Source organism: Gallinula chloropus, assembly GCF_964237585.1.
Source record: "Gallinula chloropus genome assembly, chromosome: 1".
NCBI classification, from domain to species: Eukaryota; Metazoa; Chordata; class Aves; order Gruiformes; family Rallidae; genus Gallinula; species Gallinula chloropus.
In genome coordinates, this window is record NC_140085.1 from 22222401 (window position 1) to 22241373 (window position 18973).

The window sequence follows — 18973 nt, forward strand, 5'->3', positions numbered from 1 at the left end:
AAACATGTTACATAGGTTCTCAAACACAGCTCTGTCAAAATGAAATTGTAAGCTTAAGAAAGTTTTTCAACTACAAGGCCACCCCTTTATTTTTTGATTTTATGAACAATTTAAAAAGTTCCCACCCCTAAAAATCTGCCAGCCTATTTCCTCAGCTGTAGCAGTCTTACCCACTCTCTTAACACAGTCGATCTTTGCTCGACCACAATAACAGTTCTTACATGTCTTAAATGCACAAGATAATGGACTCCGGGATAGATACAGTTCTTAAATGTGTAACACTGGAACAAATCCGCCTTAAATGATTGATCGGTCAATTCGGGTGTTCCCCAGCACCACCGCTCAGGCAGGGGCTTCTGCTGTTCACTGACAGGAGTTCTGGCTTTTGTTGGCATCAAGCTCCATGACCACACGTGTGTGTTCAGAATTCGGTTACAGCAGGGATTCACTGGATACTCTTGTGCCTCCTCTGCTCAGAAACACGGAGGAGCTTTGTTTTCTGCATTCCTTCACCCAACCGGGGCCGCAGCCCAGGCGTAGCACCTTTGGCCAACACACAACTATTCGGATGCGAAGTAGAATTTTTTAATTAGATTTTTGTAGTCGTTTAAGCAACTGCAACGGGTTTAAGCAACTGCAACAGCAGACTTAACTTGCAGGGTCTTTATCAGAGGGTTATCGTCTCCCTCAGCTTTACACAATGGAGCCCTTTGAAGAAGACAAGTGAATTGACTGAATCCTTGTGGCCAACGTCCTCTGTAAGTCCTGTAGTACATTCTGACCAGACGTCTCTCCATTCTTGTCATACAACAGCTGTTTGAAAGCTTCGTTTTCAATGAGGACCATCATATTTTTTAGAAAGTAGCCTTCACAATAGGAAGATAGTTCTGTGACTCCGAGAAACTACAAGAAGTGAAATTAAAGAAAGATAACCATTCTGATAAAACCTGCCCAGGAAACACAGTGCCTGAGAGCTGCAGACAAACAAACACACAAGCTAAGCATTTCAGACAGGCACAGTAACGCTTACAGATACATACGCATGGAGGGAAAGGAGCTGATCAAACAGTATTTTATGCTCACAATTCCACGTGCCCAGGTTGTGAAACTTTGCTCCCTTGGAAACCGGTGGGACTTTTACCACACAATTCATCAGCCCCATAATTTCACATGGGAGGTTACACCCTACCGGTTTGGGAAAACATACTACAGACCAAGTTTCATGAATGCCACCCTTAGCAGTGATGTGCCACATGAGTGCAGAAACCTGTCCTGCAAAGTTTCACGCTTTGAGGAAGCTTTGGGAGAGAAATGGAGGTTTGTAGAGCATGTGGTTTGGTGCTGTCAGTATCTTATGCTGGACACTGTGTCAGGGTAATTAATAGACAGGGATATTGTAACATATGAGCAAGCCTTTAACGTGTGAATGAAAACGTATAAGCAAACATTAAATGACCCATACTGGTCATTTGATGGGTGACTTGTAATGGGCATCACCACTGCCTAGATCCTGGGTCATACAAAGACTATAGCTGTGATAGTCCACTACAGGTGGAAAACTGGGTTTGTTCAGTCTTGAGAAAAGGAGGGTTAAGGATGACCTCATCACCACGATCTGGTACTTGGAGGGTGGCTAAAAAGAAGATGGGATCCTCCCTTTTTACAAGGAGTCGTATGGAAAAGATGAGGGGTAGCGGGTACAAGCTACTCCCAGGGAGATTCTGACCGGACATGAGGAAGATTTTTTCCAATGAGAACAATCAGCCATTGGAATAATCTCCCCAGGGAAGTGGTGGATTGCCCAACAATGGACATTTTTCAGATTCAGCTGGACAGGGTGCTGGTCCATCTTGTCTAGAGTGTGCTTTTGCCAATAAAGATCCTTAAGTTCCCTTCCAACCTTGCATACTATAATTCTGTGATTCTGTGTTGCAATGTTAAGAATGGAAAGCCCATAAGGATGCCACAGATCATTTTAATACTCTTAATTCAGATTTTAAATTGTGCATGTGGCCAAATCAACACTGTGTCACCTTCCTACCAGTACTTCACCTCTTTAATGAAAGGTCCTTTTACACAGCTCACTATGCTGCTAAAAACACTGTTCTACACCAAGGCCCCCATCACAGATAGCTTTCCAAATCTGTGCTCACTTCATGCTATGTTTCCAGCAAATCACGGCTTTCTCAATCACTATGACAAATACTGTGCACCACGTGTCTCTGGGCCAACCTGCTCATCCACCCCCATCTAGAAAGGCAGCATCGCCTGAGTTCCTGCAGGTGCAGCTCAGCTTCCAAAGTAGCAAGGACTAGAAATGGTACCTACAACAGGAGCAAGTTACTCAAAACCTGCTCCTACCTGATGCAGTGGTCCCTGGCTTCAGCATCTGCTCACCTTATTCCCAGCCTCACTGCAGTTTAACACAAGTTTCGTCCACACTTGAGAGCCACAGGGAAAGGCAGACATTTGCCTGGCAAGCTGCACTTGATCAGCTTGTGAGCTCCCCTGGCTCATCAGGACCATCTGGCCTCTTCCACCACATACCATTACCTGGTATTCCCACAAACAAACAAATGAAGCTGCTGTGTGACAGAAGCACTTGGGGCAGAATGATGTGTGGTCAGATTAATCACCCACACATCACACAGACCAGGAGAAAAAGACGGAGCATCACTGCCTTCTCTGCAGACAACGCAGCACGGAGGTATCCGAACTAGCTTTAAATTGGTGAGTTAAGGTCTTGGAAACCTTCTAGCTATCGCAGTATGAGGCTGAGCCCTGGTAATTTACTGGAAGCAGAGTAAATTAGCCCGTGCAGAGATGCAGGGGAATGTGGCTTAACTAATTCCAGAAGCCAGGATTTCATTCAGAGCTGGCTTGGTTATCTCCACTATGCCCTACCCACAGCAGTGCAAACACGGCCCCGGCTGTAAAAGCCTCTCAAGTAGAACCATTGTGCGCCCTTTCCACTGCCTCCACTGGAAGATGCAGGCAAAAAAACCTTCCAGGCTGGGGACCTTACAAGCAAACAAGGAGCTGGATTTAGCCACTGGGTTTGTTCAGTCCCAGTGTCAATCAGCAGCGTACCAGTCCCTCAGATGGGTCTAAAGCTCTGTGTAAGAGCTTTCTTCAATCAGGATGTAAATAACAGTCACATTTCACAATTCAAAGGAAACATGTAATTTTAAAACAAAATGATTCATTTTACTTTTAGTAACAGTTAACACAAATCAAGAAGTTCCCACATGAGCTAGGAAACAAGTATTTTTCAGAATACTCCTTCACTGGTGATTTATTGCTTTCCTATTACAACAAATGGACCTGCAGATGTACCTAATTTCTTATTCATTTTATAGGTGGAACTTCATGCTATTTCAACCACTAACTGCACGTTAGCTGTACCAGAAGACCTAATGTTACTACTGATGATTGGAATGGCAGTCAGATCTGCAGGGGTCTGGAGCAATCTGCAGGATGACTCTGTTCAATCAAGCCTCCACAACACGCTGCATCATTTTACCTTTTGTATGGGCCATGTAAGTTATAGGAAAAAAAATCATCTAAGGATCGCTTTAAAAATATTTCATTGCAACTACTTGTGTAGGATTTCCATCTTTCAAGGGAAAGCCTAACTACTAAGCACAGAAGAGGAGGAGAAAAACTGAATCTAATCTGTGTGGCAAACACCTCCATCCATGAGCAAAAACAGGTTTTCTAGGTCAAAAAAATGCCATGCTTTTATGCCTAATGACTTTGGCCCCTTCACAAGTTAAGTAAATAATTTGATTCCAGTAAGAAGCTGTGAATCTCTCCTGCCCAAGACATAAAACTCTCATTACCATCCGTGCATGGCTCTGAGACACTGCACTTTGACAACACGGCATTTTTATATATTGACGAGCTGTCAGCAGCGCTGAGTGTATCACCCCAGTGGGCTTCAGGCAGGAGGAATAAGGCAGTTGTAATGGGAAAAGGCAGCTCGGAAGGTGAGAGAGAGGTGTCCTATTCACTTAGGTGATTCCTGTTGAATAACTCAGCAGTCTGGGTCACTATGAGGAGGGATAGGTCTGCCACACGGTGATACGCTCAAACTGGGTTTGAACTGCTTAGGGAAGGGGGTGAGAAGCTGCCACCGACGCTCTCACACTACAGGATTCGGGACTGTCACTACACTTGGTACCTATTGGCCCCACTCAGTCCCAGTAAATAAGTGCCAAACCTTAAAGGCCTAACACACACACTAAGCATGTGATATATGCATCTCTGCTTATCATCCAGCTGACCTGTGACGACAGACACACAGCATGCAAGCACGGGCGGTTATTTTTACCTTGGCATGATTATAAATATCCACGCAGTTTTCTGTATTAATGCTTTTTGCGCAAATGATCTCACAGTGTCGTTGTAAAGCTTCAAGCTGGAAAAATTTAGCAGCAGAGAGAAGCTAAAAAAGAAAAAGGCAAGGAAAAAAAATAGTCAAATCTGCTGACCGACACAGAATCAGAGCTTGCTTCTCTACTGTTTCATCATGGATTGTTTTTTTCTCTGCCCCTGCTTCAGCTGGCATGAAAGTACTAACAAACAGTCAGAATGAGAAGGTTGCTTGGTTGCTTCAACCCTCTGCAGACCCCTCCAGTTCCCACTGTGGGAAGCTGTACATGGAAAGACCACCACAGGCTGCTGACTTTGAATGGGGTAGGGGGGCTGTGAGAGAGAAAAGGAAATGGCAGCTTGGAGAGTCTTTGGTCACTTTGAAAATGTGACTCTGCAAGGAGGGATCTGTAATTACATTCCAGGAAAAAAAGGGTTCCAGTTCAACCATTCCCCAAGCTCTGTTTGAAACAGAGTGCCTGGGCTGGATGTGGGGATGTCAGCAGAAGGGTATAGAGGAATTGAAACCAGAGGATGATGACCACCCTGGGTAGTCTTAAAAATCTAGAGAGGAGATTAACCTCAAATCTGCCACCTCAACAGGCGTTGGATCTCTGTATGCTCCTTGCTGTAGCTTGTGAGCAGCAGTAAGGTCACATCTATGCCACAGGCACTGAAACACTGCCAGGCTCCACCTTACTCCAAGGAGTGGGATACAATACAGAGGGCATTGCAAAGCCCGTTGTGAGGCACTGCCTAGTTAACATGCACATTAATGTCGTGTCTCTGCACTGCTGCACTACCATGGCTTTCCTGCCACCAGGACTCAAGCTGATCTCTCTCTGCATCCATCCCACAGATACACTACCTGAGCTAGTGCTGCCTTGGGATCTCTGCATGCCCGTGTACACTGTGGGCATGACCTAACACCTGTGGGGTGAAAATGGCTTAAATTTTGAGTTCTCCAGCTGAACTCAGTAGTGCTTAGATTTTCCCTATTGCCCCCTTTGTGTCCTTTTACAGCTGGGAAAAGGAATTCAATTTCCTGTCTGTCCATGGTAAGTCACTGCCTCTGGCTCCCTGCTCTGGCTTTGGAAGAATGTTGGGGTTCTTCATTCCTTGACACCTTGCTCTAACCCAGCCGGGTCTCTTAGGCTAGGCTGTTCAGGTGTATTTATATGGCCCTTATCACCTAGCATGACAAAAAGCTATCCTGTGACTCCCCAAAGGGCTCTCACGTGCCAGGTGGGAGCACTGGCGAACAAAACACTGAAACTTCCGTGACATTATTCTGACTTCTCCTGTGAGTCCGCTCAAACTCTGCTTTAATCCCATAAATAAACCCAAGTGCTGGAAATCTGCAGTGCTGATGCGATAGCAGTCAGCTGGCCCCAATTATGAATTGCAGCAAAGATTTCTGTGGAGTATTTCTGGTGCTCCTTGTTATCATATTTGTAATAAGGCAAGTTGCTAAATGCAGTTTTGAAAGATAAAGCCAAATCCTATTCCAGCTGCCTCTGTGGCTCAAGCAGTCACGTGCTGGTTTGTAATTACTTTAAACTGTGAGGAACTGTAGCCAGATCTGTTATCAACAGATCAATCAATCAGTCATACATTCTTGAGTCGCAGAAGTTTTGAGATGTCACAAAAGTAGAGCAAGCAGCCAGCTGAACTGCAGTGCAAGCTTTTTAACAGCCTAGGTGATAACACGTGCCTCTCTGTAAAGCCTCTGCACTACCTCGTCTAAGATTCCCTATTTCAGAAAGGGTTATAAATTCAGGAGCCTCTTTCAAAGCCACAAGTGAAATAGAGATTTGGTTAAAAATCCTCTGCCTACCTGGGTAATTTCAGTCCTGAGTAGTTCTGTCCTCTGCTGCCAGCAGGGTTGGTACAGATGTCCCTGCGCCCATTGGACTTGATTCCCCCTGGCCACTCGTACCCCAAAATAGAGTCACTCCCCATTTCTGGTTAGCAGCACTTTGGTAAAAGCTAAGCCCTGTGTGGATGCCCCAGAGAGCAGCATCATGGGGACAAGAGTAACTAATGTAGGCCACAATAAAACCTCGTGGTGGCAGACTATTATCTCTACAGTGATGATAACCAGCTGTTGAAGTAGCTCTGATTTTAGTATTTACTGTCCTGTGTTCTTCATGGCTGCCATAATTTGGTGATTGTCAACTGGAAAACTCCCTGAATGACTATGAAGAATTTGCTCCAATACCTTTTATTTATCGATAGCTGGTGTTGCTAGGCAGATCACAGCTGGCAACGGCAGCACACAGTACTTGGAGGAGGATCGTTTAACATCCACACAGGTTGTGGATGTGTGGGTACACTGAAGGCTCAGCCAGCTCCAGGTCTGGCTTTTGCACATGGACACAGCACACTAGATGCCTTATGTCCAGTGAGAAAGGGCCAAGGACCCTCTGGCTTAGGGAGCGGCTTAAGGTTTTCTTCAGAAAATCTGCCAGTCACATGCTTGAAACTGAACTGAGCAGTGACTCCAGAGGGATTTCTCCAATGGTTAAAGCCAGGTGCATGCCTAAGAATCCTCCTGAGTGAGGAACCAAACCGGATGTTTTTATGGTGCTGAGATAGGTCTGGACATATCAGCCTGAGCTAATAAACCAAAAGAAAGAGTGTGGCAGAGAGAAACTGACTGGCTCAGGTAGAGCAAAGCAACTCACCTGTCAGGCCAAGAGACAGAGAGGATGGTGTACTAGGCTGGCAGGAGTTGCTTCCAGATTTTGGTAACATCAGCTTTGCATTTCCTAGAAGAGCCCCTCAAAGCATCTAACTAGGTATTTTTATTTCAGGTAATTTTTTTGCTTGATGACCATAATTTTTCTCCTCTTTCTTCACACTGACAAAAGTTACTGTATCAGGCAACCAGCAGAGGAGGAGACTGAGCATCTCCCACAGGACTGCAGACAGCTGGGCACTCTGGGTGAGGCACTGCTGGCTCTCAGGAGTGCTCACGTCTTGCCCAATGGCCACATGCCCTTGGGTGAACGGTACACAGATCACTTAGCATTGCTCTCATTGCAATTAAGATAAATGTCTCTTACCTCCATAATTTCATTATTTTTAATCAGGAGTGACTCTGCACCTCCATAATAAAGATACTGCATAACCAGCTGTAATGAAACAAAGGAAGTGTTTATAAAAAGCAATCTGAGACATCAGGGAACAGGGGGTGATGTAAAGTTTGCAGGCAATACCCCAGACTCTCCAACAGTATCAAAGAACTGTAGATAGCACTGGCCCAAACATCCTGGTTTCAAAATATATTTGGTTACTCTCTCTCTCTCTGCACAGTTCAATGTTTCCTTCTCACAAGTCTTACATCCTGACCCTCACCAGCCACATCATCTGGACTTTCAGGTGAGCTCCAAGCAGTTTGCAGGTAGCTGGTCAATTCACTCTGACTTTTCAATGTATTTCCCAGTATGTTAAGTACATTGTTGATTCAGTACACAATGTATAATGGTTATTCCCTTATTGCTTCCCTGGCAATGGCACCCCCACCTTCACGCAGCTGTGTGTGGTCATGCATGGAGGGTGAGGAGGAGTGGGGGAGGCTTTGCACTGTAACACAAGCCAGCTAAGATCCCTCTGCAGTGAGCTTCCAGCGAGCCTAAACTTACTGTAGGCAGCTGGCAATTACCTGCAGCGGTAACAGTCGCTAATGGAACTGTCTGAGCTGGGATTCAAATAAAAGGAAGCATATACATGTATATGCTACTGATACAGAAAGCAAGCTCTGTATTCCCCTGGCAAAAAATCAATTGAACAATACTGCTAGGAAAGGCAGTGAACTGTGTCTCTTCCAAGCCTGTCCATTAAATACAGAAAGAGCCCACAAGAGAAAAAAGAGTCAAGTGCTTTCCCTGGACGTGCAGTGCTTTGTCTGCGCACCCCGTGGCAGCGAAATGCAGGCTATTGGGGCTGCTGGGGCACGGCCTTTGCAATCCACAGCACCCTGCAGCTGAGCTGGTGAACGGAGATGAAGCCTGTGCTCATGAAACCACTACTCTGAGCTACGTGTAGACACATACTCATTTGGACAGGGCACATACAATGTTCCTACTGCACGTTCCATTCAAATTCAATGTGAGAACTGACTTTACCTGAAAGATGGGGTACTTCACATAGTTGATCTCAATACAAGTACTATCAGATGAGGGCTTGCTAGACAGCAATGCTTTAAACCTAAATAAAAAGGAGCAACATTGAAATACCAGCCCAATTATCTCTGTGAAAAAGTACGGCAAAGTGGAAGGACAGCATCAGCTCTTGCAAGAACAGGGCACTGAAATGAATGGATTTGTCACAGGAAAGCGTCAAGATCAGGACACTGACATAATATAAAGTTCAAACCAAAGGGAAGAAGCCTCTTCTTTAGGTGATTTCCATTGGAAATTTTTGAAGAACAGATCTAATAACACAATAGAATAAAATATACATAGGAAATTCAGATCCTGTAATAATGCATATTACAAAACCTTTTCTCTTGTTTTTGGGGGGCTACATATCTTTCAGGAAGACTTGCAACATTTAAAAACTGCACAGTTTCTTTTTTTGAAGGTGATCAATTTTGGCCTATGCCCATTAAGATGGATTAAAAAAAAAAAGACAGAAAAATGTTTTGGAACAAATTGAAACAACTGCACTAAGACTTTGCAGGCCCAATACAATCCTGTAAGAAGAGGCAGGAGAGGCAGAACCCAGATAGATTGCTGTTTCAAATACCAAACCCTGAAATTAGACAGAAGTTTCAGGAAAAAAAAAACACAAGTTAATAACTGCAACTTTACATTAAACATATACATACATAGCAATCTATTTCTCAAAATTAGGTATTGCCATTTGGTCAATGGTGAAAATGGAAAATGTGCTGTCAGAAACATCTGCCCTTCTTTTTAGTAATCCACTAGTGGTAGTGCAAAGCTTGGCTTACCTATCAAGCCCAGCTTTCCCATACCACAGCTGCATCTTGTTAATTAAAATATAGATAACAACCTATTTGCTTTTACTAGTGTCAAACTCTGCCATGAACTCAATTCAGTAGGTTTAATACTGGCGTTTGGAACAAGTCTGTACCTCTATCAGCATGCTCTAAACTAAGCTCCCCATTCCTTAACTGAAGGCAGGGTCAGATGCTGCAGTTGCTTTATGCAAATCTCTGCTCTGTGCTGTGGGTTGGCAGCATGTGTGGCATCAATTCTCACTTAGCTCAAACTAACCACACGCAGTGGTTTGTCCTTGCAACATCGTGAAATAAGCCCTTATGGAGGACCAGCTAAATGGTTTAAAAGTGCACCTTTAATTACAAAGTTGTGTGCAAGTATGGCTTGGGAGCAACTTTTAAGGTTGGGTTGAGCTGGGTAACCCCTGTCCAGCCTTCTGAGCATAGGGTACAGCTCATAAATACTGCCTTTGGATAGAGAATGCTTCGTAGATACTTAATTTTATTTTAAAAATGTCAAAAGCTGTCAATGAATTGTGTGACAGTAGCTTGTTTTTCCTGGAGCTTGCCTACACTGATATGAGGCAGGATTTAGCCACTCACAGGATAAATTATTATTAAGAACCAAAATATGGAGACTCTTCTATGATTAAGAGCTGGATGCAGCGGCGAGCTCCATGCAAATGTGCCTCAGTGGAATGAAGTCAGATGCATGGCCAGAAGCATGGATCATTCATTGGGTGGGAATCTAGTGATGGCACACTTGTTAAACATCCTGCAGATCTACCAGAAACACGCTGTTGAGATGTTCTGCTTAGGGAAAAACTAAGATTGGGCCACTAGCCCTCAAAGAAAAAAGGAAAAAAGAACAAAAGAAAAAAATAACTTCACAAAACCAAATTCTTTTTTTTTTTGTTAAAACCCAGAAATGTCTCTACATTTTACCTTGGCGATGCAGTAAATAGCAACACTCTATGTGCATAAAATGGTCTTCCTTCCACCAGAAATGTAACATCTGACATCTCTTTGTTGTTAAGAAAATGGGGATCTAGAATCACAAAAAAAGAAAAGAAAAAGCCAGTAACTTTAGCTTGGAAGAGGTTGTGAACATACAGATTATTTTCCTGTTTTGACAAAAGAAGAAAACAGCGTAAAAGGATATTGTTTTTAATGAGCAAATCTCATAAAGCTATTTTGGAAAGCCTGAGACAGAAGCTCCCCCCAGCCAGCCACGTGGAGTTCAGACAAAGGGAATTCAAAGCTTTGAAGTCCATGAGGACCTTTGCAGAGATGACAGCCAGCCATCCCCACCACGCGGAGCTGGCACAGCCTCCCAGCAGCTGACCAGGCGCTGGAGGGCCCAGCATTCATCTACACCCTCTCATGCCCCTCCCTCTGTGTGGGGAAGCCTTTGTAGGAAGGGCAAAAAGGTCCTGGATAATCGCTGGGGTCTTCTCCAGGTGACGCTAAAGCAGCCTGGGCTCTGTCCACAGGGCTGGGAGGGCTGTGCTGCTGGCATCGTGCACAGCCAGCTATGACAGTCTGAGAGGCAGGCAGATGTTTGGCTCCCAGCCCTGGGCTCGGATCCCAGCCTAATTAGCAACACAGACAAATCTCTGCAGATTTACGGTCACACTCTAGCACACCTGATGACCCTTCTGATTTCAGCAGGAGTTGCAGGTCAGGCTGAGTTTGGGGGCCTTCCTTTTTGTATTTCTGCCTTTCAAATCCAGGTTTTTCTCTGACTTGTGCCCCCCAAAGTGCCCAGCCTGCGATGCAGTCTTCCCACAGCTCTCCCCAGAGAGCCAACAAGCATCTTCAAGTCAGGCTTACCGAGGCGAGAGGTCTGCTTGCGCTTAATTTCAACCAGCTTTGGAATTGGGTACGGTCCGTAGCAGTGAGTGAAAATGACAGAGAGTTGCTGGCTGATCACTTCATTCTAAGCAAAAGAAAGAAATATATGCAATGTAAGCTTGGTTTGCGATGTGAGCTCAGTATGCAAAGGGAGACATTACATTCTTCTCAAGAGTTGCTTGTTTTGAAGCTGAAAAATGTGATTGCTAAGCTTTATTAAAAATCATAGACTCACCAACTGGTTTGGGCTGGAAGGGACCTCAAAGATCATCCAGTTCCAACCCCCCTGCCATGGGCAGAGACACCTTCACTAGACTAGGTTGCCCAAAACTAGACCAAGCTGCCCAAAACAGAGCTGAGGGTTATCAATATTGGTTAGAAACTGCAATTCTCATTCTATGTCTCCTGCAGTCATCAGGTAAAATGCAAAGTCCTTGCCTTGGACACGAGGTCATCTTTTACCAAACTCCATAGCCCCTGTCCCCCTACAGAAATAAAGCTCCTTTACAACAGCAATTTAATTTCATTTACAAACTTACTGTAATGGAAAATGACTTTTTGTTGCTCTTTAGAAAATGTTTATTGGTCAGATTTTAGAAACCCACAGCTACAGAGAGATGTAGCTGCACAGCCTACCACACATTTCCTAAGCACAACAGATGCTCCCTTGCTGAGTGAATGAAGCATCACAGCCCATCCATTCAATCTCAAATGTTTCATCAGTGTGCTCTTACACTGCTGGCACTGGGCCTGGACATCACTGTCCTGAGGAAGCCACCAGACCTTCACTGACCAGACCAGGTCTGGGCCCTAGCCATACCCATTTCTGCCCAGACCTATGGGGGCAAGGCACCTACAGGACACCTTCCCAAGCACTTACATGACTTGAGTATCTGTATGCCTAAACTGCAAGGACAGTGAAACAGATTTAGGGCTTAACTACCTAAGTCACAGCCAAAAACAGGATATCAAAGCTTTGGTAAACGTCATCCCACTTGTTGCTGGTAACTGGAGCACATCTAGCCAAGTTCAATGGTGCTACGTGGCTAACTCACAACAACGTCTTTTAGCCACCCTCCTCATTGGTGATTCCCTTGCATACTGGGAAACAGTAATAAGATGAGGCACTTAGACATGCGAGGGTCCAAGGCCAAGGAATGAGCAGGTAAAGGAGAAAAATAATCTTAATACAAAAAATTGAGGAGTGGAGATGTTATACTAAAAATATTTCCAGGCTTCTTAGGCAGAAACTGAAGCTTTCCTTTCTCTGAGCACATTGCAGCTCAGTTGTAAGAGCAGCGATCCTTAAATCCCACAAGGGATGAGGAGGAGTGGTGGAGATCCTGTAATAACTCTCTTACTGCATCTAATCAAACTGGGTGGGAAAAGGGTAGAGCTGAGCCCTCACAGGCACGTGCTGATGTCTAAAGAATTCACACGCACTCACCCGCAGGCAGGAGTTGGCTCCTACTGCCACGTCAGATGTAGAATTGAAAGAAATGCTAAGATAAGAGAAATACTGATAGTAAGAGACACCATTTAGCACTGCACAGAGACCAGCCCTTGGAGAGGGGCTCACCGCTGTGGCTCCGAGACCAGGATGATGTCCTGCACTGGGAGCATCTCTGCGCTCTGAGTCTTCCAGCCAGAGCTCTGCAAAGCACTTCACAAAATGAGTGAATCACAGGGCGAAGAGAAAAGGAAGATTTAAGGCCAGATTTAAAGAAGGAAGTGACTCAGCCACCGGGAGGGCCGGGGAGGGAGAGCTCTAGACAGACAGGGCAGAAAGAGCAATTGCTTCTCTGCTCGGAAGGGCTGTGCCGAAGCGCTGCAGCCGACTGAGTCAGCCAGGGAGGAGCGTGTCCTGGGGGATGCTGATTACCAGCAGGGCAGCTCCCAGTTTGATCTGGCAGATGCTAAAAAGTCAGTAAATAGAACGGAGGATGGGGTAATTCCGCAGTTCATTGCGGAGGGAAGTTTCTGGAGAGGAGAGGCATAATTGGAAGAGCAACGCTCACCTTTACCGGCAGTGAATAAAGACACAGTAACTGCACTAAAGCTACTGACAACTGCCTCCTGAAGCTGCTGGAGTGCACAGGTCCTGTCAATGGCGCCATAGTTTTAGTGGGTCCAGGAACCCACCAGTCCCAGCCACAGCTGTGCCTGGGCAATAGTTGTTTAAAAACACACATATACATCAATAAAGATATCTCATCTCCTTCTTCCAAGGGTCCTGTGGGAACATAGTGATGGAAAATTTCAGCATTGACCAGTCAGCAATCCATTCGGAGCCAGGGGTCTCATTCACTGGTCCAAGCCATGGCACCGAGTACCAGGATGATCAAGATCGGGGAAGACCAGGACAAACGCGGTCACAGAGGTGCGAGAGGAGGATCCCTGGTCCTAACTCCAACCAGTATGATGAAGGGGTCACACACAGAAACAACTCTGCAGGAACCTGCCTACACAGGCGAGGTACTGTCAGCTCCCCAGGTCACCAAGGGGACAGAGACCCTGAAGTGGGCACATACAAGCCCTTTATAAAGCTACCCCATCACTGACTGCTCACAAGCCTGTGAAAAACCTGGTGTAAACAAAGCTCTAATTGGCTCAAGAGCTAATACATTTACATGAGAGATGCTAAAAATCCCCTAAGAAACAGAACAGAGATGGGACTAAGGGAAGAGAGACAAAAAAGGGGAGACCTTGGGAGTGGCATGTCAAAGAAAGCAAGGCCATCAAACAGACAGCAGCTCGATGCACTGCAGAGCTTCAGAGCTCCAACACAGGACACTGCTCTCATTTAGCAGAGAGGAGGTGGGAGACCTTTAGCTTCTGTCGATAACATTCGTTACCACGCATGCCACTGTGAGACCAAAAAATCTGCTCGGCTAGAAAGCTGAGGCATGTGCTCATTTAGAATCATTGCTAACGAACAGCAGAAAGACAGAGGGAGGGGAGTGGTGAGCTACTGCAGCAGAGCAGGCCTGCTTCCCGCACCACCCCTCGTGCAGCCAAGCTCACAGGGCTGGGGCCTCAGGCCTGCTCCCTGCAGAGCCTCTGCCAGCTTTTACCAACACACCAGGCAGAGAGAAGCAGCACAGAGGAGAGAGGAAAGGGATGCTTTGCCACAGGTACAGTCTGAAACTAGGTGGATGGGGAAGGAATTGGCCTTTTAAAGCCAAATCCTGCTCTTGGAGCAGGCTGAGCTGGGCTGCCCGTGAAGTAACTGGAAAGAACCGCAAGAGTTCACGACCTGGAACATCAGCACTGCTCTAGCAGAGAGGAGGACATGTCTATTCATCCTTACAGCTCACACAGTGCACGTGTTAGGAAGCTCAGAAGCCACGCTGCTTACCACATCCATCCCATTTAAACCACCGAGCTGGATAATTCTTCTACCGCTTATTCTACCACCCTACCAGCTGACAGTGGAAGACCAGCTCTAAGAGCTCGCTGCACCAGTTGTGGGCGGCAATATTAACATCGGGGAAGCAAACAGACGTTTGCTTTCTTGCTAGTTTGATGTTGGAAAACATTGTGCCAGGATGTGTGAGGCAGAGATCTGGAGCAAGGCCAGCTTCCTCTCAGACATGGGCGTTCATTCGCAGTCAAAGGGAGCTGATGTGCATCTTCTGCTGTGGGAGGAGGAAGAAAGCTTGGCATAGGATACACTAAAAATATTTACCTAGCCATGGGGTAGTTTACAGATAGGCAAGAGGGAACAAGGAACAACAGTGAATCTTCTGAGGGAGATGGTGCTTCCAGCAGAGAGTTGGTCGGTGAGCAAGAAACTTTGCTTTGTAGATACAAGCAGTCTCCTGAGTTAAAAGCATTCTTTAGCAGAGATCTAAAGGAATTCCCCACTCCTAGTGAATGCACTTGGACTGCAAGGGGAATTCATAAATTCTTTTTAAGCAAAGCTTAAGGCTTTCAAGTTGCTGGAGTGGAGATGACTAGTTGAGTGATCTACAAAGAGGTGAAGACCTTGGATGGGGATCGCAGGGCTATTTTTTCCTAAATGTCCTGCTGATAAAGGTCTGCAGCAGGACTCAGGAAAGGCTCATCCAGACTGCACGTACCCTGTGAGAGCTTGCTCCATTCCAGTTTACCCAGTTCAACCCAGCCTAGGGTCTACCTGGGTCCTACAAGGCATCAGATGCATTTGGGAAATGCAGAACCACTTATCTCCAGTGCCAGTGGAAGACACGTGTCATCTTGGTGGCTCAAGCTCCAAACTTTCAAGAGCAAAACTCTTGCCAGATTCAGCAGTTAGGCTAGGGTTTCACTCTTGCCTGACCACACTTAACTTCAGTTGCCTCTTCTTCTTAGGCCCCCTGCATACCTGCACTGCATCTCTTGACTGTTCAAAACCCACTGCTCAGTTCTGCTGATGCTTACAGACATCCCACAATCTCTAAGTGGTTCCCTTTACAGTGGAAACAAGTTAGGCTGCTTTTTTTTTGGGGGGGGGGGGGCACTTTGGGTTTTCCATCTATTGATGTCACACTCACCAGCTCAACTCTATTAATGCTCTTTTAATCTAAGTGTGCCAGGCCCTCAAATTCCTCTACCACAAAGCTCTAAAAGCAAAGGCAAAAAGTAATACCCTTATTCTGGGCTCAGTGCCTGCTTGTTAACACACATCTGTCCTCCAGAAGCGTAGAAACCAGACTGCTCAGGGAACAGGGGAGCTGGCAAAGCTATCTTTTATCTCCCTGTTTTTGAGGATGCTGGGGGGACCCAGCTCTCTGCTTAATGCAGAACAGCAGAAGCACTGCTTCCAGTCACCCATTTCACACGTGGTCCCTAGCAGATGTTCCAGCAGTGGTAGAATTTCAGGATACCCTGAACGCACTGAGGACTTGTTCATGAACTTCCTTCCACGACAGGCTGGGATGCCCTTAAATCTAGTCCTCTGTTTATACTCCCCTCTTCCCACACAGAGCCAATAAGGAGCAAAGGTTTTCACAGACTCCCAGCCCCAAGCACTCAAACTCTGTGTCTTTTGCCATCTCTGAACCTTTTCCACCCTCGCCTCGGTGCTTCTGCTATGATCCTCTAGCATAATTCACTTTTGCCAGCTGCCTCAAAACTGATTAAATGCCACTTTAGAGGGTCACTCCTAGATGATTAAGCAGCATACCCATAATTAATATTAGTCAACAGTTGCAAAGGTAGGGAAGCCCCAGAGGTTGGAGATACAGTTACAGGCAATGAACTGAGTAACAAAATGGGTTTTGTTAGTGCTGGGCTCAAGTCCTTGCACTGCAAACACAAACGGAAAAGAATTAATCACAGGTAAGGTACAAATGGACCCTTCAGTTAGATTCTGGGAAAGCTGCCAAGCCTCCCTTTCAAAAGGCTCTTTATATCACAGCTGTGCATTGTATGTAAAAAGCTCAGATCCCCGGGCACAGTCTAATCCCTGGGTGAGAGCCCAGCAAAGGGCAGGTGTCACATCCATGGCATTTATTTATTGTAAATGAAGAAACGGCTCCTGCCTCTGGCAGGGAAACATTTTAGAAGGCAGACAGAGGTATAAAAAAAACCAACCTCATCAAACCTGTGTTAGTATGAAGCTGAATACATGTAATGAAAACACGAGACAGGATTAACAGTCTGTTATTAACATGCCACTCGGTACCTGGCGTTCGCATCTCACATGGAGAATGCACGACGTACATGTGTGGATAACTTGCGTCCTGGTTACTCTGAACTGTTTAGACACAGAAGTACTACAAATGACAACAGGCAACATCACAGATCACTGCGATTACTTGAGAACAGTGAAACCTGCCTTAAGAAATCACTCAAAGTCCCAACCAAGAGATCAGTCACTGAACGTGCAGGCTGGACGCTCGCTGGCACGCAGAAGGGCGTTAACCACCCCACGAAAAGCATCAGCAGGCACCTCAGTATCCTGGAACATCTTTGGGGTTTATTTTTAATGCTGGTTTTGGTGTACCTATCTCCTCAGCAGAAAGTCTACATTTTTCTTCAGTTAAAGTCTTTCAGTCATCAGTCAAAACATTCCATTTTCAGGTGTTAATTTTTTCAAGAAAGGTAAAATACTATGTGGAGAACAAATATTGTAATGAAACCTGTCATTACAGTAAAACCTCAATTTTCTGTTGAAAAGCAGTTTTAACATGGAAATAAAATTTCACTCGGCATAAGAGGGTCTTTCCTGATCTGTCCCCAGGGAAGAGAAACATGTACAGCAGTAGCAGCACTCTCCCAAGGGAAGGTTTTCCCCTCGGACTGAGCAAGACCCAGTGCCTGCCTCTGACCCTGCACGGGGCTCATCTTTTGCCTCTGACCTAAGTCCTTCCAGCCTGTCTTCATACAGCAAACCACAGCTTTGCTCAAGCCAACCTTAAATACACATTGCAGACCATCATGAAGCAAGGAACAAAAAGGGGAATTTTCTAGCTCCTTCGTCTTCCAGTGTCACTTTCCAGATCACGTGTGGACCTAGGGGGAAAGCTGATGTTTGCTGACCACCGTGCCTGGACTTTGTAGAACAGAGGCATGAGTTTAGACTGTTGACATTCTCTGAGGAACCTCTCCTGACATTTGTTTTAGAGGCATTAAATCTAGAAAAACCGTAGGAAAAAAGAAACAGGGTGCCCATCTCAAGCTTCAGGTTCTGAACATTTTGCTGCAGCAGAGCAGGCAGCGGCTTCAGCCTTTCTGTCGGCTTTGTTTGTTGGAGACGTGAAAAAAAAAAGTCAGTACTTACTGCATCTGTGACAGAGGCTGCATGCTGCTATTTCTGAAAAGATACATTAAAAAAACCCCAAACTCTACTTACTAAGAGGTTTGGGATTCTCAGTGGCTAAGTCACTGTTGAAAGATTACTTTAGCTTTTGCCTTACATAGGCCAGGTTTTCTAAGATATCCACAGGCCTGAATCCTTTTGGAATTTAAAAAATTGGTTATTGTTTTGAATGGTTATTTGTTCTCAGCAACTGTCAACACCAGGCTGATGGCTGTTATTCAAACAGCTCAGCCTTCCAAAAGAGCCTGTGCACCCCTGCAGCTTTCTTCAGCTGCCTAGAGGCAGCAGTGCAATTTGCAGAGTTTGTGAAACTCTGCAGGAATTTTAAATTCTGAGGAAACATCTTTACAGAGTAGTTTCCTGCATCTTTCAACAAGCCTGGCTGTAGAGGGTGATCAACACTTCACTAATGGGCTAAATTTTAGCATAAACTACCTTGTTACTGATGGAAAAGGTGAAGAGAAAGATGCAGAATACAACTGAGAGAGGGCAATGAAATCCCATGATTTTTCAAGCTGATTTTGTCTTGGATGATACATTAGCAGTAATACTCATAGCTCTAAGCCAAGTTTTCCTGGAATGAGGCACCTCCAGTGTCAGGTGGAGCGTCAGACAACGCTTCAGCACATGCACTCAATGCACATGTGGACTAACACACACGCACTTCAGCGCTGCATGCCCACAAAGGGACCAAAGCGACGGCAAAGAGCAGCAGCTCCTCACCCACACTTCAGGAGGAAAGGAGAAAGTTGTAAAAGAGATTATTTGGAATGAAAAGATTGGGGTTTTTTTTCCCCTCACAAAACTAGGCCAAGGACAATCTGATCTGAATGCCGTACGCAGAAAAAACAACGGATGAAACCGCCTCATAACCTCGCAGTACCAGACACGGTGCTGGCTCATCTGCATGGATGGAGCAGGGTGATTTTAATGACAATTCAAGCTCATGCTGAGCTCCTGTGTGGAAATCTAAAACCAACCTCCTCCAAAGG

General features: G+C 45.5%; 1 protein-coding gene across 1 annotated transcript in view; it reads right to left on the bottom strand.

Annotated features, from left to right (window-relative positions):
* Positions 1–425: 425 nt before the first annotated feature.
* Positions 426–18973, bottom strand: part of ABTB3 (ankyrin repeat and BTB domain containing 3) — a gene marked incomplete at its 5' end in the record, with an annotated part of 175741 nt that continues 157193 nt past the window's right edge. The window contains 6 exons of the mRNA XM_084279536.1: positions 426–903; positions 4334–4447; positions 7443–7511; positions 8505–8586; positions 10289–10391; positions 11177–11282. Of these exons, the coding sequence (XP_084135662.1) occupies positions 694–903; positions 4334–4447; positions 7443–7511; positions 8505–8586; positions 10289–10391; positions 11177–11282 (684 nt within the window). The 3' untranslated portion in view covers positions 426–693. The remainder of the gene's footprint in view (positions 904–4333; positions 4448–7442; positions 7512–8504; positions 8587–10288; positions 10392–11176; positions 11283–18973) is intronic.